We start from the raw sequence: 25,268 nt of genomic DNA, 5'->3' as shown, positions 1-25,268 counted from the left end.
ACGTGCCGATTTAAAATGCTGTTTTTGGATATAAATATGAACTTGATAGAACAAAAAATGCATGTATTGTCTAACATAATGTCCTAGGAGTGTCATCTGATGAAGATCATCAAAGGTTAGTGCTGCATTTAGCTGTGGTTTTGGTTTTTGTGACATATATGCTTGCTTTGAAAATGGCTGTGTGTAATGTTTTGTCTATGTACTGTCCTAACATAATCTAACTTTATGCTTTCGTCGTAAAGCCTCTTTGAAATCGGACAACGTGGTTGGATTAAGGAGATGTTTATCTTTCAAATGGTGTAAAATAGTTGATTGTTTGAGAAATTGAAATTATTAGATTTTTGCTGTTTTGAATTTCGCGCCATGTATCTTGTCAAGCAATCCCGTCACAGGGATCAGAACGGGAAGGGGTGGCCCCAAGAGGTTTTAACTGACTTGCCTAGTTAAAAAAAAAAAAAAAAATATGAACAAATGTGCCCAGGTGGCAACATGCACTTTGATCTCAAAACAAGCACATCTGCTCAAGCTGTAAAAAATAGTTCAAAATGAATTGCACAGATCCAAATATGGTAATGGCCTATTTGGATATAGTTCTACTGCAGCTCTGATTGGTTATGGCATACCGGTCTGTGTAGAGTAGGGGCCTGAGTTGTGCCTCAATGCAATAGAATTCTAATAGAATTCTACTCCAATGTGTTCTGCCTACAACAAAATCTGTTTTGTTTTATTTCGGTGTGCTGCATTGAAAGTGGCTGGTATTGCGTTGATTCGATCACAATTCTCACAGCAAAGGGAAATGTTGATAGTGTTAACTAATGGTGAAAACTCTAGAAAGTTGAGTGATGCTCAATCTTGTGCTTGCCTGTAAGGGCTGATATTTCTTGTGTGCAGCAGTCCCGGGGAGCAGCGTGCCTGCGCTTACGCTCAGCTTAGAGGGAACATTGGCTATAAGCCACTATCTGTAGGAGTTGGGATATGGAAGAAAACACATTTCCAAATTCTCACAGCACCTACCAATCCCAGAAAATGGCGCCGAAGAACATGGCTGACGTTTTACATTCTCCCAACCAATTGTGCAATTTATTTTTTTTGCGTTTTGTGTAACTTCTTTTTTAACTTATTGTGTACATAATGTTGCTGCTACCGTCTCTTATGACTGAAAATAACTTCTGGACATCAGAAAAGTGATTACTCACCACGGACTGGAAGATACGCTTTCCTTTAACGAGTCCAACGAGAAGGATATCCTGCTTTCACTGGAACAGGCCCAGATCCATGCCTTTTGTGTGAAGAAAAGACGCCGGGAAAAAGGGGACGCAGATCGGGGATCCTTCTGAGAAGCCGGAGGTGAAGTAAACTCCCAATGACTTCCATTCTCCTTGCTAACGTGCAATCCTTAGAAAATAAAATTGATGACCTATTATCAAGATTATCCTACCAACGCAACATTAAAAAATATAACATCATATGTTTCACCGAGATGTGGCTGAACGAAGAAACGAACAATATAGAGTTGGTGGGATTCTCCATGCACTGGCAGAACAGAGGCGCAACCTCTGGTAAGACGAGGGGTGGGGGTGTGTGTCTTTTTTTCAATAACAGCTGGTGTACGATGTCCAAAATTAAAGAAGTATCGAGGTATTGCTCACCTGAGCTAGAGTACCTTTGTAGTTGTTGACCACAATATCTACCAAGAGAGTTCTCATCTGTATTATTCGTAGCCATCTATTTACCACCACAAAGCGAAGCTGGCACTAAGACCGCTCTCAACCAACTCTATAAGGCCATAAGCAAAGAAGAAAATGCTCACCCAGAAGCTGTGCTTCTAGTGGCCGGGGACTGTAATACAGGCAAACTTAATTCAGTTTTACCAAATTTTTACCAGCATGTCAACCAGGGGGAAAAAAAATCCTAGACCACCTTTACTCCACACACAGAGAAGCATAGAAAGCTCTCCCCCGCCCTCCATTTGGCAAATCTGACCACAATATCCTCCTGATTCCAGCTTACAAGCAAAAACTAAAGCAGGAAGTACCAGTGACTCGCTCAATACGGAACTGGTCAGGTGACACGGATGCTACACTACAGGACTGTTTTGCTAGCACAGACTGGAATATGTTCCGGGATTCATCCAATGGCATTGAGGAATACACCACCTCAGTCATTGGCTTCATCAATAAGTGCATTGACGACGTCATCCCCACAGTGACTGTACGTACATATCCCAACCAAAAGCCATGGATTACAGGCAACATCCGCATCGAGCTAAAGGCTAGAGCTGCCGCTTTCAAGGAGTGGGAGACTAATCCGGACACATAAGAAATCCCACTATGCCCTCAGACGAACCATCAAAAAAGCAAAGCGTCAATACAGGATTAAGATTGAATCCTACTACACCGGCTATGATGCTCGTCGGATGTGGCAGGGCTTGAAAACTATTACGGACTACAAAGGGAAACCCGGACGCAAGCTGCCCAGTGACACGAGCGTACCATACAAGCTCAATGCGTTTTATGCTCGCTTTGAGGCAAGCAACACTGAAGCATGCACGAGAGCACCAGCTGTTCTGGATGACTGTGTGGTAATGCTCTTGGTAGCTGATGTGAACAAAATCTTTAACTTCTATGGGCTAGGTGGGACAGCCAGTGAAATATCAGGGCTGAAAATTCAAAAACAACAAAATGTCATAATTCAACTTTCTCAAACGTACAACTATTTTACACCATTTTAAAGATAAACTTCTCGTTAATCTAACCACATTGTCCGATTTCAAAAAGGCTTTACAGCGAAAGCAAAACGTTAGATTATGTTAGGACAGTACATAGACAAAAATAATCACACAGCCATTTTCCAAGCAAGGACATGTGTCAATAAAACCCAAAACACAGCTAAATGAAGCACTAACCTTTGACGATCTTCATCAGATGACACTCCTAGGACATTATGTTAGACAATACATGTATGTTTTGTTCGATAAAGTTCATATTTATATCCAAAAACAGCATTTTACATTGGCGCATGATGTTCAGAAAATGTATTCCCACCAAAACTTCCGGGGAATGAGCACATCCATTTACAAAAATACTCATCATAAACGTTGACAAAATATATAACAATTATTTTAAGAATTATAGATAGACTACCCCTGGATGCAACCACTGTGTCAGATTTTAAAACAGCTTTACGGAGAAAGCACATTTTTCAATATTCTCAGTACATAGCTCAGCCATCACTATTCAGACACCCGCCAAGTTCGGGGCAACCTAAACTCAGAATTAGTATTAGAAATATTCTCTTACCTTTGCTGATCTTCATCAGAATGCACTCCCAGGACTGCTACTTCCACAAGAAATGTTGTTTTTGTTCGAAATAATCCATATTTATGTACAAATACCTCCGCTTTGTTCGTGCGTTCAGGTCACTATCCAAAGGGTAACGCGCGAGTGCAGAACGAGAGACGAAAAGTCAAAATGTTCCATTACCGTTCTTAGAAGCATGTCAAACGCTGTTTAAAATCAATCTTTATGGTATTTTTAACGTAAAATTGTGATAATATGCCAACCGGACAATAGCATATTCATTCAAGAAGAAAAAGATGTAGGGGAGCTCACGGGACCGAGCATATCCAAGCCCTTTGTTGCCAGGCAGACAACTCAGTAACTGAGCTCCTATTATCTGCCCAGTGACAGGAAAATGCTCAAACCACTTTCTGAAGGTTTTAGACAGCCAATGGAAGCCTTAGGAAGTGCAACATAACCCCACAGACACTGTAGCTTTGATAGAGAATCAAAAGAACTACAATTCTCAGACTTTCCACTTCCTGCTTGGAGTTTTCTCAGGTTTTTGCCTGCCATATGAGTTCTGTTATACTCACAGACACCATTCAAACAGTTTTAGAAACTTCAGAGTGTTTTCTATCCAAATCCACTAATAATATGCATATTCTAGTTTCTGGGCCAGAGTAGTAACCTGTTTAAATTGGGTACGAAGTGCAACATAACCCCACAGACACTGTAGCTTTGATAGAGAATCAAAAGAACTACAATTCTCAGACTTTCCACTTCCTGCTTGGAGTTTTCTCAGGTTTTTGCCTGCCATATGAGTTCTGTTATACTCACAGACACCATTCAAACAGTTTTAGAAACTTCAGAGTGTTTTCTATCCAAATCCACTAATAATATGCATATTCTAGTTTCTGGGCCAGAGTAGTAACCTGTTTAAATTGGGTACGTTTTTCATCCGGCCGTGAAAATACTGCCCCCTAGCCCCAACAGGTTAAACAGGTCAACGTTCACAAAGCCACTGGGCCAGACGGATTACCAGGATGTGTACTCAAAGCATGCCCGGACCAACTGTCAAGTGTCTTCACTGACATTTTCAACCTCTCCCTGACCGAGTCTGTAATACCTACATGCTTCAAGCAAGTCGGTTGCCATGAAGTGCTTTGAAAGGCTGGTCATGGCTCACATCAACAGCATCCTCCCGGACACACTAGACCCACTCCAATTCGCATACCGCCCCAACAGATCCACAGATGACACAATCTCAATCGCACTCCACACCGCCCCTTCTCACCTGGACAAAAGGAACACCTATGTGAGAATGCTGTTCATTGACTACTGTACAGCTCAGCGTTCAACACCATAGTATCCACAAAGCTCATCACTAAGCTAAGGACTCTGGGAGTAAACACCTCCCTCTGCAACTGGATCCTGGACTTCCTGACAGACCGCCCCCAGGTGGTAAGAGTAGGCAACAATACGTCTGCCACGCTAATCCTTAACACTGGGGCCCCTCAGGGGTGTGTACTTAGTCCCCTCCTGTATTCCCTGTTCACCCACGACTGCATGGCCAAACACACTCCAACACCATCATTAAGTTTGCTGACAACACAACAGTGGTAGGCCTGATCACCGACAACGATGAGTTGGCCTATAGGGAGGAGGTCAGAAAACTGGCAGTGTGGTGCCAGGACAACAACCTCTCCCTCAATGTGAGCAAGACAACGGAGCTGATCGTGGACTACAGGAAAATGTGGCCGAACAGGCCCCCATTAACATCGACCGGGCTTTTTATTTTAGCCTACATGGTAAATATTTCCTTCTTCTTGAGCTGCACTGTTGGTTAAGGGCTTGTAAGTAAGCATTTCACGGTAAAGTCTACACTTGATGTATTCAGCGCACTGTGGCAAATAAAGTTTGATTTGATTTAATTTTGATTGTAAGATCATTTATAATCTTACAATTTGCCTGGCAACTGTAGCTTATAGAGTAATTAAACTACTATAGGACAATGATTTAGTTACTAGTGTCTTCTTTAAAGTATTAACATATTTTAGTAGATGTTGGAAAAATAAAGCAGCTCTGTATCTAAATATTTGTTGAATTGTTGTGTACAATAAGATGTAAAATATTTATTGAAAAAATTATCAAGCAATATTTACGCTATAAAATATTTGTATTTCACCATCTGATTCTATGATTCCAAAGCATTCTTTGTTGGTTTTGATGCTGTTTTGTACAAGCATTGATACACAAACAAGTTTTTTCAAGACACTCCCTTAAAAACACCAACATTTAGATTGAAGAACCACTTTGAGAGTACTTTCAGAGTACTTCTATTCTGTTTTTAAAACACTTTCTGTGTGTCATAACACTTACATTTGGGTTTCCATTCAAGAACATTCCAAACACCAGATCTCAGCTTAGGTGCACTACTTCTCATGGTTTCACTAGGGTAACAATGACCTTTAATGTCATGTGTGTCATGCTCAGGTCACACAGTCTTTTGAGATTTGGAGCCCACGGAGCTTATCAGGAATGCCTGTATCTGAGAGTCTAAACTATTTAGCCAAACTGGATGGGCCAGTTCATGGGTGGTTTTGTCATCTCTGTGTGTGTGTTTGTTGAGACATTCCTTCTTTCTCTGTCCTACATTAAAGCATGCCACACTTCCTAACTGGATTTCAGTCACTCAGCCTCCCACTTCACACTCCTCTTCTCTGAAGCTAACTCAGGTAAGACAAACATAAATATTTTATATTTACACATATACTGTACGTCATTAACGTATGGCCTACTTTTTGTCTTTTGAACGTGGAAATGTTGGTAATATTTGGTAAAGACGTTGATCAATGAGATTTCAACCTTTATTCACCCACTCAGCCAGAAGTTTATTGAATTCCCAATGTGTTATCACTATGCCTTCAACTATCTAAAAGCACAACCAAATTCCAATAGAAAAAGTGTCTGATTTTTTATTTAGTTCTCATCTAAATGTGTTATCATATTGCTTCATCTAATTGCAGAACCAAATGACCTGGATTCCAGTTGAGATTATATTAAAAGTACATAGTGCAAGTGATCAATGCTGTTTGAGATTCTGCTAGATTATTACAGTGCCTTCAGAAAGTATTTATACCCCTTGACTTATTCCATATTTTGCTGTGTTAGAACCTGAATTCATATTGGAATAAATCATGTGTTTTTCTTACCCATCTACACAGAATACCCCATAATGACAAAGTCAAAACATGCTTTTAGAAATTGTTGCACATTTATTGAAATTGAAATAGACATATCACATTCACAGTGCATTCTGAAAATATTCAGACTCCTTGACTTTTTCAACATTTTGTTACAGCTTTATTCTAAAATGTATTAAATAGTTATTTTTCATCACCAATCTACACACAATACTCCATAATGACAAAGCAAAAACAGGTTTTTAGAATTTCTTGCAAATTTATAAAAAGAAAACCCTGAAATATAAGATTTACATACACTACCGGTCAAAAGTTTTAGAACACCTACTCGTCCAGGGTTTTTCTTTCTTTTTACTATTCTCTACATTGTAGAATAATATAGGAAAACTAGGAAATAACACATATGGAATCATGTAGCAACCAAAAAAGTGTTAAATAAATCAAAATAAACTTTGGTGTTATCCAAAGGTTAACAAATCATCGGCCAGAGTGTCAAGTGTGCACTCTGAACACTCCGAGAACGAAATGAGATGGGTGGGGAAAAAGCTTAAGAGGGTGTGAACAATGCTCAATGGGTGTAGTCAAAGTAGAGCTCTTCACAAGATACCAAAATAGCCACCCTTTGCCTTGATGACAACTTTGCACACTCTTAGTTTTTTATTTGAAAGAATTTAGCAAAAAAACATCTAAAAACTTGTTTTCACTTTGTCATTATGGGGTATTGTGTGTAGACTGCTGAGGATTTATATTTATTTAATACATTTTAGAATAGGGCTGAAACGTAACAAAATGTAGAAAAGTCAAGGGGTCTGAATACTTTCCCAAGGCACTGTACATAAGCATTCACACCCCTGAGTCAATACTCTGTAGAAGCACCTTTGGCAGCGATTACAGCTGTGTGTTTTTCTGGGTAAGTCTCTAAGAGCTTTCCACATCTGCATTGTGCAACATTTGCCCATTACAATTTTTTTTTATTCTGTCAAATTGGTTGTTGATCATTGCTACACAACCATTTTCAGGTCTTGCCATAGATCTTCAAGTAGATTTTAGTCAAAACTGTTACAGCCATTCACTCTCTTCTTGGTAAGCAACTCCAGTGTAGATTTGGCCTTATGTTTAAGGATATTGTCCTGATGAAAGGTGAATTCATCTCCCAGTGTCTGGTGGAAAGCAGACTGAACCAGGTTCTCCTCTATGATTTTTGCCTGTGCTAAGCTCCATTCCATTTCTTTTTCATCCTTTAAAACTCCCCAGTCCTTAACGGTTACTAGCTTGCACATAACATGATGCAGCCACCACTATATATGTGAACATTTTGGAGAGTGTTACTCAGTAATGTGTTGTATTGGATTTGCCCCAAACATAAAACTTTGTATTCAGGACAAAAAGTTAATTACTTTGCCACATTTTGCAGTATTACTTTAGTGCCTTGTTGCAAACAGGATGCATGTTTTGGAATATTTTTATTCTGTACATGCTTCCTTCTTTTCACTCTGTCAACTAGGTTAATATTGTGTTGATCCATCCTCAGTGTTCTCCTATCATAGCCATTAAACTCAGAAACTGCTTTAAAGTCATCATTGGCCTCATGGTGAAATCCCTGAGCACTTTCCTTCCTTTCCGCCAACTGGGTCAGGAAGGACGCCTGTATCTTTGTAGTGACTGGGTGCATTGATACATCATCCAAAGTGTAAGTAATAACTTCACCATGCTCAAAGGGATATTCTGTGACTTCTTAAGGAAATGAAATCAAACTTTGTCACATGCGCCAAATACAGGTGTATACCTTACCATGAAATGCTTACTTACAAGCCCTTAACCAACAGTGCAGTTCAAGAGTTAAGAAAATATTTGCAAATAAACTAAAGTAAAAAATTATAAAAATTACCATAAAATAACAATAACGAGGCTATATACAGAGGGTACCGGTACCATTTAGTCAGTGTGCAGGGGGTACAGGTTAGTTGAGGTAATTTGCACATGTAGGTAGGGGTGAAGTGACTATGCATAGATAATAAACAGCGAGTAGCAGCAGGGTACAAAACAAATAGAGGGGAAGGGGGGGTGTCAATGTAAATAGTCCGGTGACCGTTTTATTAATTGTTAAGGAGTCATGGCTTGGGGGTAGAAGCTTTTAAGGAGCCTTTTTGACCTAGACCTGGCGCTCCTGTACCGCTTGCCGTGCGGTCGCAGAGGAAACAGTCTATGACTTGGGGGACTGGAGTCCGACAATTTAATGGGCTTTCCTCTGACACCGCCTGTTATATAGGTACTGGATGGCAGGAAGCTTGGCCCCAGTGATGTACTGGGTCGTACGCACTACCCTCTGTAACGCCTTACGGTCAGATGCCGAGCAGTTGCCATACTACGCGGTGACGCAACCGGGCAGGATGCTCTCGATGGTGCAGCTGTAGAACTTGAGGATCTAGGGACCCATGTCAAGTCTTTTGTCTCCTGAGGGGGAATAGGTTTTGTCGTGTCCTCTTCACGACTGTCTTGGTGTGTTTGGACCACGATAGTTCGTTGGTGATGTGGACACCAAGGAACTTGAAACTCTCAACCCGCTCCACTACAGCCCCGTCGATGTTAATGGGGGCCTGTTCGGCCCACCGTTTCCTGTAGTCCATGATCAACTCCTTTGTCTTGCTCACGTTGAGGGAAAGGTTGTCCTGGCACCACACTGCCAGTTCTCTGACCTCCTCCCTATAGACTGTCTCATCGTTGCCGGTGATCAAATCTTTACTCATAGACTTAAGGGGTTGAACACATTTCAGGTTTTCATTTGTAAACATTTAGAAAAACATAATTCCACTTTGACATTATGGGGTATTATGTATAAGCCAATGACAAATTTAAATTTAATATTTAATTCAGCCTGTAAAAAAACATTGAAAAAAGTCAAGGGATATGAATACTTTCTGAAGGCAATGTATAGAAATTGTGAAGATCATAACAAACATGCAACCTTTGCATGCCATCTTGAACATGCATGCTTTTTATGATTACGTAACACATTTATTGTTAAGGTAGGTTAATGATACATACGCCTCTTGGAGGGGGGAACACAACACCCTGCTACAACTCAACTCCCCGTGGAGTGAAAAAAGTATGTGGCCGTAGGTGCGGAGGAAGGACGACAGAGGCAGAGAATACCGTTTACAGGGAATTTATTATTCCTAACACGGTATTGTGGGGGATAGGGCTGGACGGACCCAAAGCAAAGGAAGTTAAAGAGTACCCTCTCCTACCTAACCTGCCTACCCACTACTTACCTAATATTTCAGCACCTCCTGGCATGCTAACCAAAATACAGGGGGTGGTCCGCCCAGATCTTACCTAGTGTGCATAGACAGTAAATAATACAGGTTATGTATGCCCGCAGGCCTCTAGCCTAAACACTCCCAATGTGCATCCCCCTTCACCCCCAGGAACAAATAAAAAAAAATACTACGGTAACTTAAAGTGAACAATTTCAATAATCAAAAACTAAGTCCTATTGGCATACACATATCTCAGAAAGCAGCTACAAAATACTTTTAACAAAACTTTCACAGCCTAATAACCAACACAGAACATCAAATAAGCTCTCTCCTCCTAACAAAGGAACACTGGCTTTTATCCAGCTGGAGAAGGAGTTGGTAATTGAAAACAGCTGTTTCCCCTGACGAGAGGGAGGGTTCAGAGCTCCAATCATCGATGGGGCTGACCAATCAGCTCCTTGAGGAATCCAGGATTCCGTTTCCTGAAATGCACACACACATACAAACCCACAACAACACAGAAACTGGGGAACGTAACAGCTAACCTCAAAATGTGGCCATGGATGTGTTACTCAGATGGAACTATACAAGCAGAAGATCTCCTTAAAATGTTGACATTTGGTTGCAAAGACAACCAAACACAATTTAAAAGTGAATCCAACATATTAATGATTAACTTGAGGATTACATTTAAAATCAAACAAAGCTTGAAATCCTAGGCCTATATATACTGCTCAAAAAAATAAAGGGAACACTTAAACAACACAATGTAACTCCAAGTCAATCACATTTCTGTGAAATCAAACTGTCCACTTAGGAAGCAACACTGATTGACAATAAATTTCACATGCTGTTGTGCAAATGGAATAGACAACAGGTGGAAATTATAGGCAATTAGCAAGACACCCCTAATAAAGGAGTGGTTCTGCAGGTGGTAACCACAGAACACTTTTCAGTTCCTATGCTTCTTGGCTGATGTTTTGGTCACTTTTGAATGCTGGCGGTGCTTTCACTCTAGTGGTGGCATGAGACGGAGTCTACAACCCACACAAGTGGCTCAGGTAGTGCAGCTCATCCAGGATGGCACATCAATGCGAGCTGTGGCAAGAAGGTTTGCTGTGTCTGTCAGCATAGAGTCCAGAGCATGGAGGCACTACCTGGAGACAGGCCAGTACATCAGGAGACGTGGAGGAGGCCGTAGGAGGGCAACAACCCAGCAGCAGGACAGCTACCTCCGCCTTTGTGCAAGAAGGAGCATTGCCAGAGCCCTGCAAAATGACCTCCAGCAGGCCACAAATGTGCATGTGTCTGCTCAAACGGTCAGAAACAGACTCCATGAGGGTGGTATGAGGGCCCGACGTCCACAGGTGGGGGTTGTGCTTACAGCCCAACACCGTGCAGGACGTTTGGCATTTGCCAGAGAACACCAAGATTGGCAAATTTGCCACTGGCGCCCTGTGCTCTTCACTGATGAAAGCAGGTTCACACTGAGCACATGTGACAGATGTGACAGTCTGGAGACGCCGTGGAGAACGTTCTGCTGCCTGCAACATCCTCCAGCATGACCGGTTTGGCGGTGGGTCAGTCATGGTGTGGGGTGGCATTTCTTTGGGGGGCCGCACAGCCCTCCATGTGCTCGCCAGAGGTAGCCTGACTGCCATTAGGTACCGAGATGAGATCCTCAGACCCCTTGTGAGACCATATGCTGGTGCGGTTGGCCCTGTGTTCCTCCTAATGCAAGACAATGTTAGACCTCATGTGGCTGGAGTGTCAGCAGTTCCTGCAAGAGGAAGGCATTGATGCTATGGACTGGCCCGCCCGTTCCCCAGACCTGAATCCAATTGAGCACATCTGGGACATCATGTCTCGCTCCATCCACCAACGCCACATTGCACCACAGACTGTCCAGGAGTTGGCGGATGCTTTAGTCCAGGTCTGGTAGGAGATCCCTCAGGAGACCATCCGCCACCTCATCAGGAGCATGCCCAGGCGTTGTAGGGAGGTCATACAGGCACGTGGAGGCCACACACACTACTGAGCCTCATTTTGACTTGTTTTAAGGACATTACATCAAAGTTGGATCAGCCTGTAGTGTGGTTTTCCACTTTAATTTTGAGTGTGACTCCAAATCCAGACCTCCATGGGTTGATAAATTGGATTTCCATTGATTCTTTTTGTGTGATTTTGTTGTCAGCACATTTAACTATGTAAAGATAAAAGTGTTTAATAAGATTATTTCATTCAGATCTAGGATGTGTTATTTTAGTGTTCCCTTTATTTTTTTGAGCAGTGTATATTGTACATGTTTTGTTGAACCCTGGATGGAATAAAAACAATGATTGTTGATGACTTTGCATATGCTATATAGGCCTAAATAGTCTCATTGATGATATATCTTATAAAGTATGGTTACAATTCATTTGCTCTGTTAAACCTACCTTTTGGAATGCTTTTGATAGCAATAGTGAATATAGTTATTAAGTGATCTCTCAACAATCATTCTTGAGATAGCACATAGGTAGTAGTCAGTGACAAATATGAAATCTAAGCAGAGCTTGGTTTAGTTCAAACCCAGGATGGGAGACCCAATAAATAGCTGAAGATAGATCACCTCTCCAGTAGGAGGTGCTGCCTAGCCAATTGTCTTTTTCTGATACTGGATATAACGTTAAAGAACTGATGTTGTTTCAAAGGTACAAATTCAACATATTTTATACACTGAAAATTAATTACAATGGTGACATAATCCTGTAGTTGAAATTCCACCATCAAAACAACATTTTACGTAGATTACTTTTTTCCAATCCAATGTATTTTCCACATCACAATATGTTGACACATTACATTGAAATGTTGACTAAACCAGTTTGTGCCCAGTGGGATATTATGGTATGTAATCGGAATTTACAGTTTACCTCAGACTATGATTGCTGCCATATTCAAAGAAACAGTTATGAAACAAAGCGTAGTCTGGGGACAACTATACAGTAAGCACTTAGCACTGGACTTTTGTGTGCAACATACAGCATTATGAAGAATTTCAACTTAGTTTGACTTCACAAACTATCTTGAAAACTATATAGCACCATTATTGTGGAGTGTGAAACATCTCCTTATATTGATGTGGTGGTGGTGGGACTTCTGTCATAACATTTTTTTTTAAATCCCCACAGACACCGCCACCATGTCAAAGAAGATGGTCATTCAGCAGCCCAATCACTTTGTTCAGGCCGTCACATCAAACCAATGGAGCTCCGACATCTGTGACTGCACCCAGGATATGTCTTCGTGTAAGTGTGTGTGCGCGCACGCATGCGTGTGTGCTTGCATGTGTTCGTGTGCGTCTGTTACCACTCAATTCCATTCAATCGATAAACTATGCTTGTATCAATCAACAAAGAGAACATCCTGTTCACTGCGATTTCTTGTCCTCTATATCCTTCTATAGGTTGCTTTGCGTTCTGGTGCTTCCCCTGTTTTGCCTGTATAACAGCGAGAGAGGCTGGAGAGTGTCTGTGCCTGCCTCTGCTAGACGGTTTCGGCGCCATCCCCCCAGCCACCATGTCCATGAGGGTGGGCATGCGCCAGCGCTACGGCATCGAGGTAGGGACACAGAACCTCATGCACTAGTCTATGCTCTGAAGCCTTGATGTTTGCTTTAGATTTTTTTTACTGACTTAGTGTAACAGTGTAGGTTCCGTCCCTCTCTTCGCCCCAACCTGGGCTCGAACCAGGGACCCTTGCACACATCAACAACTGACACCCACAAAGCATCGTTACCCATCGCGCCACAAAAGCCGCGGCCCTTGCAACGCAAGGGGAAACCCTACTTCAAGTCTCAGAGCGAGTGACGTCACCGATTGAAACGCTATTAGCGTGCACCACCAACTAACTAGCCATTTCACATCGGTTACACTAGCTTGGCATGTCTTATGACTAGGGCCCTGAGTTGTTCCTGATCACATGATCTGACCAGGAAACACTCTGCCTTATAGTTATAGGCAATATGTACAGGTATGACTATTGGTGAAGATGTTGTATTATTGAAAAATGTTGTGTCCATAGAAATTTGGTATATTTCCCAGTTCTTTTGATACTGTTCATGTGAACGTGTGTAATGTCTTGTACAACTACAACTATCAGTCCCTCCATCGCTCCAGTAATTCATGACGTTCCCCTCACCTTAGCCACCTTCTAATCTGATCTCAGAACTGTCCTAACCAGTTTTCCATACATTCATGCTCAGGGAGTAGCCTGGGTACCAGTCTGTCCGCACTAACGTTCCACTCCTTGCCACACCTAGTCATGTCAAACAAGGAGTTGGAATGATAGCATAAACAGATCGGGGACCAGGCTACTCGGGGAGTAATACATAATGTTCTGATGATGTCACAGTGCTGAACTCCAATCAGATATTCCACCCCCTCTTTGTAATTGATTGACAAATGTAGCCAGTATTAACAGATCCTAGATCAGGTGTAATGTGGAGTGTCTCTGTCTCTCCACTAATCTTAGATCAGTTATGTGTAACGATGTTTCTCTGTCTCCTCCCTAACAGGGCACCATGTGTAATGACTGTGTCTATTCCTTCTTCTGCCCGCCCTGCACCTGGTGTCAAATGTCACGAGAGATGAAGGCCCGCCTCCAACCCATCACTCTCATCAATGCACAAACAAGATAAGGAAAGACCTTGCTCTTTCTCATACTCCTCTTCATCATCACTGTCGCGTAGAGTAGGCTAGAAGGCAAACTGAAAAACCTAACCTCTATCGAATAATAGGATGGTGGAGCAGCAAAAGTACTTCCGTGCAAGGGTGTTTATTTATCTCGTGAATCTGGAAGAAAAACAACAATACTGCCATCAAAAGTATAAGACAGCTTTTTTAATTAATTCATAAAAAATATATTGCTGCCCCATCAACAGCTCAATCCAACATGGTCCACCTCCCCCCCCTCAATCCAACATGGCCCCCCCCTTTAAACTGGAAGAGAGGCAGTTTTTGTAGGGGAAGCCCCTCCCATCAGAACCTACCAAACACGAATTAATTAAGCAATTACCATTATCAAAGCCTACATTTTCCACTCAGCTAAACATACTGAATTATATACATTGCACCTTTGCAATCCGTTTCTCATGATACAATATACCACATTTACAAAATGCCATTACTACTGACACGGTGTCTTCCGATATGCCCATTCACATGCACGAGCCATTCGGGACAGGCACTACAAAGCCAGTCCTACTGCATACCCGGAAGCTACAGAGACGGAGAGAGAGGGATAGAACCAAACAAACAGCGCGCACATTCATAACATTGATAAGTACAATAAACGTTGCTTAACTTAAACTCGTGTCTGTATATTCTTTATACCATAACAAGCTGTTACTGACTGAAGGTAAGAATAAAGTGTGTAATGTAGGTACTAAGATAACTTGTGTGTCGACCCACATTGCTAACGTTGCTGATAACGAAGCAGGGAGGGGGCGATGAGTGTGTGTGTTCCAAATGCTGTCCGCGGCCAGTGGCGGACTTTTCCGTCACAATCACACACCACCATCATATCTTCCACCTTCATCATGGTCATTAGACTAATAATGAAATATCATAAGACATATGTGAATGGAATACCAACAATGCCAAGCCTGATCGTAGACTACACATTATATCCTCAGTTGACTAATAAATCACTCACTGGCACCAAACCCGTCACCATGGAACGTCACTCAGGCACCTGTACTGTTTCGAGCTCGTCTGGATGTAGTGGAATGTCCATTCTTCAAACTTTCACCATGCTGTCACAGGTAGTTCACATTCACAACGTCCTCCCTGTTAACAGCTAAATGCATTACATACATTACTTGTATTACATGAGAGAAATAGTTATGAAAGATTTCCAAAGAACAAAACAGACATATTTATGTATACACCCACATACATTGTGCCTTTGGAAAGTATTCAGACTCCTTGACTTTGTCCACGTTACACATGGCATTACAGCCTTATTCTAAAATGTATTCAAAATAAATCAGAATCTCAGCAATCTACTCACAATACCCCATAATGACAAACTGAAAACAGGGTTTTATGTTTGCTAATTTCTAAAATTTAAAACATATCTTATTTACATAAGTATTCACACCCTTTACTATGAGATTCAAAATTCAGCTCAGGTGCATCCTGTTTCCATTGATCATCATTGAGATATTTCTAGTTGATTGGAGTCCACCTGTGGTAAATTCAATTGATTGGACATGATTTGGAAAGGCACACACTTGTCTATATAAGGTCCCACAGTTGACAGTGCATGTCAGAGCCAAAACCAAGCAATGAGGTCGAAGGAATTATCCGTAGAGCTGAGAGACAGGATTGTGTCGAGGCACAGATCTGGGGAAGGGTACCAAAAAATGTCTGCAGCATAAAGGTCCCCAAGAACACAGTGACCTCCATCATTCTTAAGATGTGAATGAGAAATATTATTCAATAGGGGCCCAATTCTGATTTAGGAAATTATGCCTTTCTTACACACGCCTTTCCGACACAATTGTGGGTAGTTCTTATTCAGACTTACCTTATGAAGGTGCGTAACTGGCTTTGCAGGCGGGGCTTCCCTTGCGCATGCTGAATAAAGGTAATTCAATGGCTAAAAACCCTCCCACTTGCTGGCCAAAATATTTTCTTGTGGAGTTTTTTATCCAATAGGGTTTTCTGTACAGAAAATTGCCAGGTTCAGTTCTTTAACCCATGGTAATGTTGGAAGATTAGTGTACATAGAATTTTAATAGGGGGAATAGTGTACAATAGCAGGCTATACCCTCATCTATTGCCTGCACTAACCATGGAACTGTGTGATGACACAGCCAAGTATTGGGCCATGTGTTGGCTTCAAACTGTTATAGCTTGGTCTGTGCTTCGCTCCATGATGATTTATTTAGACTAGTTGTCTTTAAAAAAAATGTTTTACAAATATTATTAACTAATGACCCTCAGCAACAAGTGCATGGCTGTGAAGGCATTTGCAGAGGAAGGAAATTATGGTAAACTAAAAATGTCATTAAATGGAATGATAATGTACGATATACAATGCCTTCGGAAAGTATTCAGACCCCTTGACTTTTTCCACATTTTGTTACATTACAGCCTTATTCTAAAATTGATCAATTAAAAAAACATCCTCAGCGATCTACACACAATACTCCACAATGACAAAGCGAAAACAGGTTTTTCGAAATTGTTGCAAATTTATTCAAAATAAAAAACAGATACCTTATTTATATGTGTTCAAACCCTTTGTTATATGAGACAAAATGTAGGTCAAGTGCATCCTGTTTCCATTGATCATCCTTGTGATGTTTCAACAACTTGATTGGAGTCCACCTGTGGTAAATTCAATTGATTGGACATGATTTGGAAAGGCACACACCTGTCTATATAAGGTCCCACAGTTGACAATGCATGTCAGAGCAAAAACCAAGCAATGAGGTCGAAGAAATTGTCTGTAGAGCTCCAAGACAGGATTGTGTCGAGGCACAGATCTGGGGAAGGGTACCAAAAATTGTCTGCAGCATAAAGGTCCCCAAGAACACAGTGGCCTCCATCATTCTTAAATGGAAGAAGTTTGGAACCACCAAGACTCTTCCTAGAGCTGTCCTGGCCAAACTGAGCAATCGGGGGAGAAGGGCCTTGGTCAGGGAGGTGACCAAGAACCCGATGGTCACTCTAACAGATCTCTAGAGCTCCTCTGTGGTGATGGGAGAACCTTCTAGAAGGACAACCATCTCTGCAGCACTCCACCAATCAGGCCTTTATGGTAGAGTAGCCAGACGGAAGCCACTCCTCAGTAAAAAGCACATGACAGCCCACTTGGAGTTTGCAAAAAGCCACCTAAAGACTCTCAGACAATGAGAAACAAGATTCTCTGTTCTGATGAAACCAAGATTGAACTCTAGCCTGAATGCCAAGCATCACATCTGGATGAAACCTGCCACCATCCCTATGGTGAAGCATGGTGGTGGCAGCATCATCTCTGGAAAGACCTGAAAATATCTGTGCAGCAACGCTCCCCATCCAACCTGACAGAGCTTGAGAGGAGTTACAGAGAAGAATGGGAGAAACTCCCCAAATACAAGGTGTGCCAAGACTCGAGGCTGTAATCGCTGCCAAAGGTGCTTCAACAAATTACTGAGTAAAAGGTCTGAATACTTACGTGAATGTGATATTTCTATTTTTTCCTTCTAAAAACCTGTTTTTGCTTTGTCATTATGGGGTATTGTGTGTACATTGCTGAGGGAAAAAATACCATTTCATCAATTTTAGAATAAGGCCGCAACTTAACAAAATGTGTAAAAAGTCAAGGGGTCTGAATACTTTCCGAAGGCACTGTACCAATTGAAGGGAACTAACAGTAAATTGGCAGTTCAATATGTGTTGCTATTAAGCCTATTGACGGTTGATATTGATAATGGCTAATATTTAACGTGACAGAAGTAGGATACAGAGAAAGTTGGTATAGCCTATCAAACATTCGAGAGTGCCCACCCCTGCAAGATAAAAGGCCGTACAATTTAAATTCTTCATAATGGTACAGCATTTCATTAACTTTACATGTGGGAAAGTTGATATGCCTAAGTTTGTGTCCATATTACATTTGTCTCCAGCGACTATAAGGTCAAATATATCCAAAACAAGTGTCATTTATATTACAATTCCCTTATCCAAACAAATTGCTCATTTACCTAGCTCTTATCAATTACAGTGCATGGAGAATGGTGTTATTTCCATCTGAAACATTAAAGTAGATGCTTTTCCTACTTTGAAGCCGTTGGTTCGGTAGACCCTATTCATGGTTTCCTCGTGCATAAAGGTGGCGGAATTATTAGGGAATTAAGTCAAGGTCAGACACACCTCCGCCACATCTTCATTTATTTGATCTCCCCCAAAACGAATAGCAGATGAATAGCATGCTATTCTCATACTTAAGTTTAATGTCAGAATATGCATAGAGAGAAAGGTGCATTAAAAGGAAATTACGTTCCATTTATGCGTGCTTAAAACTCGGGTCGGAATCAGGACCCTACAACAATAGAAGGAATTGCAGAGCCATTAAAAAGCAAGTTGCAGCCAGGTAAAACGTATTTCATATTTGACACAAGTTGGCACTGGGTTGCAGATAGAGCCAAAAGTTAGGAAAAAGTAACAGTCCATTGTTGTTGCTTGTTGTTCATGTTCTTCCTCCTCAGTCGAGCGGCTGGCCAGTCACCATGGCAACAAACGTGATAATCAACAACAAACAGTCTCGGCCTCCTCAGCCCTAGACACCAGCTCTAATAGCCACCCACTCTAACCAGTGGAGCACTGGCATCTGTGGCTGTCGGTCTATTTATTCAGCAAAAAGTAGAATTCAGAGTTCAGTTTACATCTGTATTTCAGAATGTCTTGTTAAAATATGGCATATTTTGAGACATCAACCTTTTGATACAACCATACTCTTTATATTCCATGCGTACAAAATAACTTCATAAAAACACAGTGCTTCACGCTACTAATCACAGTGAGTTAGATACGTCTCCTATCAGTGCTAACAGATCTTTTCTCTGCCCTTCACTCTCTCACCCCATCCTCAGGCTGTTTTGCCTACTGGTAATTCCCCTGTTTTGACTGCACCACCACCTCAGAGTTTGGAGAGTGTTTCTGTCTCCCCCTGCTGGGCGTCTTAATGGGATTCACCCAGCTGGTTGGGGTGTCTTCCCGTACCCCTCCTGTGTACATGTCCATGAGGGTGGCGGTGCGCAACCGCTATGCCATTCATGTAGGTTAACAAATTGAGAGCTGTACTATCAGTCTGAACGCCTGAATGAAGATACTGAAGGGAGACTATCAGACTAAGCTTATGGTACTTTGTGTAAGTGTGAGGCAGTGCATACACCACAGCACATGAGGGCTTATGTGGGCTTGTGCCTAATAATACAAATAATAATCATTTATTCAACTTATATAGCACTTTTCAAAGAATCTCAAAGTGCTCCAAAGCACAAAAAAGACAAGTAATTTAAAAAAAAACATCATAAGATGGACAGTCATTAGAAAGTTCATGGCTTGAGTGGTCATCTGAGGTAGGTGGTCAAGCGGGAGAGAAAGTCCGGGGGCAGGCAGAAAGCACGGTCTCATCAAGGTGTCTCGATGTCTCTGGCTTTTCCGTAGTAGAACTCAGTCACATGAAGTTTGAGCTTAGTTTTAGCAGTCAATGTAATCATACAGTATTCCAGGTTTGGTACCCTTGCTGATACCTTACTGCAACTGTTTGTGACTAGAAACACTATAGAGTACTTCTAAACATGACGCCTACAAGATCAAACGATAATGACTGTTTGAGATTATAGTATTTAAGTCATATGTCACGTCTCTCTAAAGGGACTGTGTGTATTCCACCTTCTGCAACATCTGCTCCTGGTGCCAGTTGGCCTGGGAGATCAAGAGACGCAGACAGACCTTCACAGTCAACAACGCCCAGTCCACAATGCTGCTCGGTCAGAACACGGTGATGGCCTCCCAGCCTGGGGTCAACACATCTCAGCCCACAGGTCATATCCTCTCAGCCTATGATCAACTCCACCCCTCAGGCAGTCTTGGACACTAGGTTCATGTAACCTTTGACCTTTGACCCTGCAAACACACCTCACTGGGTTAGCCACGCCCTCTGGTGGTGATGCCAAGGTATCTACTCTTTCAAGTCCTTTAAAAATGATGCTCCCAATATATGTCAATCACCCAATGCAGATGGAAATTAGTTAAATGTAGATTACATAAGTGTTGTCGTATCTTTGGCATCATTAAAGTGAAGACGTATTTTATCAAATCAATTCTCTGTAATTATTATTAGGTGATTAAACTAATCATGTAAATGTAATTAACTAGGAAGTCGCGGCACCAAGGAAAATCTTCAGATTACAAAGTTATAATTTTGCTAATATAACTTTTCAGATATTTTAATATCTGATCAATTAGTCTTCTAATGAATGAATAATTCTTTACCTCACGTTAGTCTCATTCCAAACTTCGAAAATTGTTGGTTATCTGCACGAACCCAGTCTTTACTATAAATCATCCATACATCAATTGTCTAGTAAATAAATGATTAACTAACTAAATAATCACAGAAATGCACAAACCAACAAACAAAGTAGATATGGTTACAAGGAAATGATAGGGGATGTGCCCTAGTGGGCTAAACTGGTATGGCGGTTTGGTAGACAAAGGGACTGAGAAGGGCGCGAAAGACAAAAGACACTACACAGTTGATAAATATAATAATTGAAATGCTATTCCTTTGCACATGAACGCTCACTCATTCGGGAATAATTGCAATCATTATTTATATTTACGCTCAGTGTGTCGTCATGATCTCTGTTGGAATCGTCCGTCTTTCTGTTGGAAATTTCATCTGAACTTCTCTCTCTCCCATGAAGTCTTTCGTTGTTAGAATGAATACTTCAGAGTCCCATTCAGAAATGTTCTTATAGAATAGATGTTTCGGCGGTTGTCGGTCTTCGCATTCAGTCGACATAAATACTAGCTGCAGACTAGTAATTAGTATCGAAGATTTGCTCTTATTCTGTCAGTATCAATAGACTCAGAGTTTAACCTCTTACATCTAGACGTTCCGCTAGCGGAACACCTGCTCCAATATCCAATGATAGGCGTGGCGCGAATTACAAATTCCTCAAAAATACAAAAACGTCCATTTTTCAAACATATGACTATTTCACAGCATTTTAAAGACAAGACTCTCCTTTATCTAACCACACTGTCCGATTTCAAAAAGGCTTTACAGCGAAAGCAAAACATTAGATTATGTCAGCAGAGTACCCAGCCAGAAATAATCAGACACCCATTTTTCAAGCTAACATATAATGTCACAAAAAACAAAACCACAGCTAAATGCAGCACTAACCTTTGATGATCTTCATCAGATGACACACCTAGGACATTATGTTATACAATACATGCATGTTTTGTTCAATCAAGTTCATATTTATATCAAAAACCAGCTTTTTACATTAGCATGTGACGTTCAGAACTAGCATACCCCCCGCAAACCTCCGGTGAATTTACTAAATTACTCACGATAAACGTTCACAAAAAACATAACAATTATTTTAAGAATTATAGATACAGAACTCCTTTGTGCAATCGAGGTGTCCGATTTTAAAATAGCTTTTCGGTGAAAGCACATTTTGCAATATTCTGAGTAGATAGCCCAGCCATCACGGCTAGCTATTTAGACACCCACCAAGTTTAGCCCTGACTAAAGTCAGATTTACTATTAGAAAAGTTTGATTACCTTTGGTGTTCTTCGTCAGAATGCACTCCCAGGACTGCTACTTCAATAACAAATGTTGGTTTGGTTCAAAATAATCCATTGTTATATCCAAATAGCGGCGTTTTGTTCGTGCGTTCAAGACACTATCCGAAGTGTAAATAAGGGTCACGAGCATGGCGCATTTCGTGACAAAAGATTTCTAAATATTCCATTACCGTACTTGGAAGCATGTCAACCGCTGTTTAAAATCAATTTTTATGCCATTTTTCTCATAAAAAAGCGATAATATTCCGACCGGGAATCTGCGTTTAGGTAAACAGAGGAAAGAAAATAAAGCATGGGGTCGACTCGGGCACGAGCCTGAGTCTCACAGTACTGTAACCAGCCACTATCCAAACGCGCTACTTTTTTTCAGCCAGAGCCTGCAAAGCCACAATTCAGCTTTTTGCTGCCTTCTGAGAGCCCATGGGAGCTGTAGGAAGTGTCACGTAACAGCAGAGATCCCCTGTAATGGATAGAGATAATCAAGAAGGCCAAGAAATTGTCAGACAGGCCACTTCCTGCATGGAATCTTCTCAGGTTTTGGCCTGCCAAATGAGTTCTGTTATACTCACAGACACCATTCAAACAGTCTTAGAAACTTTGGAGTGTTTTCTATCCAAAGCTAATAATTATATGCATATTCTAGTTTCTGGGCAGGAGTAATAATCAGATTAAATCGGGTACGTTTTTTATCCGGACGTGAAAATACTGCCCCCTAGCCATAACAGGTTAACAACCATTACAACCTTAGCTTATACTGAAGGTACGCATGGTCTCTACTCAAACCTTAGCCCTCTCGGTAATCGAGATACGCATGGTCTGAAGTGGGCTTCTCCAGGTGGGGGTTTTATTCGGAACTGTGGAAAAGCTGTCCCATGAGGCCAGATCGATGTCTGTGCTCATGGGGGCGGGCCAATGACTCAGTGAAACTTTAAACAGAAATACAATTCTCTCACATTAACAATTTAAAATCACATTACACTATTTCACAAATAGTTTCATCTTTACTCATTCATTTTATACAATAATTAGATACAAGCCTCAGAACGGAGTTATGGTAATGTGGCTGTATTGTCTTTCCTGAGGTCACAATCATAAAACAAAATGGACCGGTCGTAGCTGAATTCTCCACCGACCGTTTACACATTCTCCAAAAACCTGGATATTGTTCAGTTCTCAAGTTCTGTGAGGTAGAAGAAGTTCCTTTGTTCTACTGTGAACCCTCTCTCTATACCGCATGGCCGGGGGGGAAAGAGAGTCTCCTCATGGAATTTACGACCTGCGATAACAGAGCCTTGGTAGGTGGGAGAGAGAGGTGGTAAGAGAGAGAGAGGGAGGGTACTCGCTATACCCAAAGAGGGCCACGTCATGACAGTGTTAATTATGAAAACATGAAAACATCAAAAGTATTTGATCCCCTGCTGATTTTGTACGTTTGCCGACTGACAAAGAAATTATCAGTCAATCATTTTAATGTTAGGTTTATTTGAACAGTGAGAAACAGAATAACAACAAAAAAATCCAGAAAAACGTATGTCAAAAATTTTATAAAATGATTTCCATTTTAATGAGGGAAATAAGTATTTGACCCCTCTGCAAAACATGACTTAGTATTTGGTGGCAAAACCCTTGTTGGCAATCACAGAGGTAAGACGTTTCTTGTAGTTGGCCACCAGGTTTGCACACATCTCAGGAGGGATTTTGTCCCACTTCTCTTTGAGGATCTTCTCAAAGTCATTAAGGTTTCGAGGCTGACGTTTGGCAACTCGAACCTTTAGCTCCCTCCACAGATTTTCTATGGGATTAAGGTCTGGAGACTGGCTAGGCCACTCCAGGACCTTAATGTGCTTCTTCTTGAGCCACTCCTTTGTTGCCTTGGCCGTGTGTTTTAGGTCATTGTCATGCTGGAATAGCCATCCACGACCCATTTTCAATGCCCTGGCTGAGGGAAGGAGGTTCTCACCCAAGATTTGATGGTACATGGCCCCGTCCATCGTCCCTTTGATGCGATGAAGTTGTCCTGTCCCCTTAGCAGAAAAACACCCCCAAAGCATAATGTTTCCACCTCCATGTTTGACGGTGGGGATGGTGTTCTTGGGGTCATAGGCAGCATTCCTCCTCCTCCAAACACGGCGAGTTGAGTTGATGCCAAAGAGCTCCATTTTGGTCTCATCTGACCACAACACTTTCACCCAGTTGTCCTCTGAATCATTCAGATGTTCATTGGCAAACTTCAGACGGGCATGTATATGTGCTTTCTTGAGCAGGGGGACCTTGCGGGCGCTGCAGGATTTTAGATTTCAGTTACCAATTGTTTTCTTGGTGACTATGGTCCCAGCTGCCTTGAGATCATTGACAAGATCCTCCCGTGTAGTTCTTGGCTGATTCCTCACCATTCTCATGATCATTGCAACTCCACGAGGTGAGATCTTGCATGGAGCCCCAGGCCGAGGGAGATTGACAGTTCTTTTGTGTTTTTTCCATTTGCGAATAATCGCACCAACTGTTGTCACCTTCTCACCAAGCTGCTTGGCGATGGTCTTGTAGCCTATTCCAGCCTTGTGTAGGTCTACAATCTTGTCCCTGACATCCTTGGAGAGCTCTTTGGTCTTGGCCATGGTGGAGAGTTTGGAATCTAATTGATTGATTGTTTCTGTGGACAGATGTCTTTTATACAGGTAACAAGCTGAGATTAGGAGCACTCCCTTTAAGAGTGTGCTCCTAATCTCAGCTCGTTACCTGTATAAAAGACACCTGGGAGCCAGAAATCTTTCTGATTGAGAGGGGGTCAAATACTTATTTCCCTCATTAAAATGCAAATCAATTTATAACATTTCTGACATGCGTTTTTCTGGATTCTTTGTTTTATTCTGTCTCTCACTATTAAAATAAACATACCATTAAAATTATAGATTGCTAATTTCTTTGTCAGTGGGCAAACGTACAAAATCAGCAGGGGATCAAATACTTTTCCCCCTCACTGTAAATAGCTTTAACCATAGAATAAATTGAAATACCATAGCCTGTAGCACTCACGCTATGTAATTAAATTAACCTTTGTTTAAATGAACCTTTATTTAACTAGGCAAGTCAGTTAAGAACAAATTCTTATTTACAATGATGGCCTAGCTCCAGTCTAAGCAAGCCTTATTCTTACTACA

General features: G+C 41.4%; 1 protein-coding gene across 1 annotated transcript; it reads left to right on the top strand.

Moving 5' to 3' along the window:
- Window positions 1-5,883: 5,883 nt before the first annotated feature.
- Window positions 5,884-15,095, top strand: LOC106608728 (cornifelin homolog B). The gene is made up of 4 exons (XM_014206829.3): window positions 5,884-6,016; window positions 12,918-13,034; window positions 13,193-13,347; window positions 14,303-15,095. The coding sequence occupies exons 2-4, from the start codon at window positions 12,929-12,931 to the stop codon at window positions 14,423-14,425; spliced, it is 384 nt and encodes a 127-aa protein (XP_014062304.1). The 5' UTR covers window positions 5,884-6,016; window positions 12,918-12,928; the 3' UTR covers window positions 14,426-15,095.
- Window positions 15,096-25,268: the final 10,173 nt, after the last annotated feature.

This window comes from Salmo salar, chromosome 07 (assembly GCF_965601325.2).
Source record: "Salmo salar chromosome 07, fSalSal1, whole genome shotgun sequence".
Classification (NCBI taxonomy): domain Eukaryota; kingdom Metazoa; phylum Chordata; class Actinopteri; order Salmoniformes; family Salmonidae; genus Salmo; species Salmo salar.
Note: the sequence above shows the minus strand (reverse complement) of the source record. Positions and strands in the feature narration are given on the sequence as shown.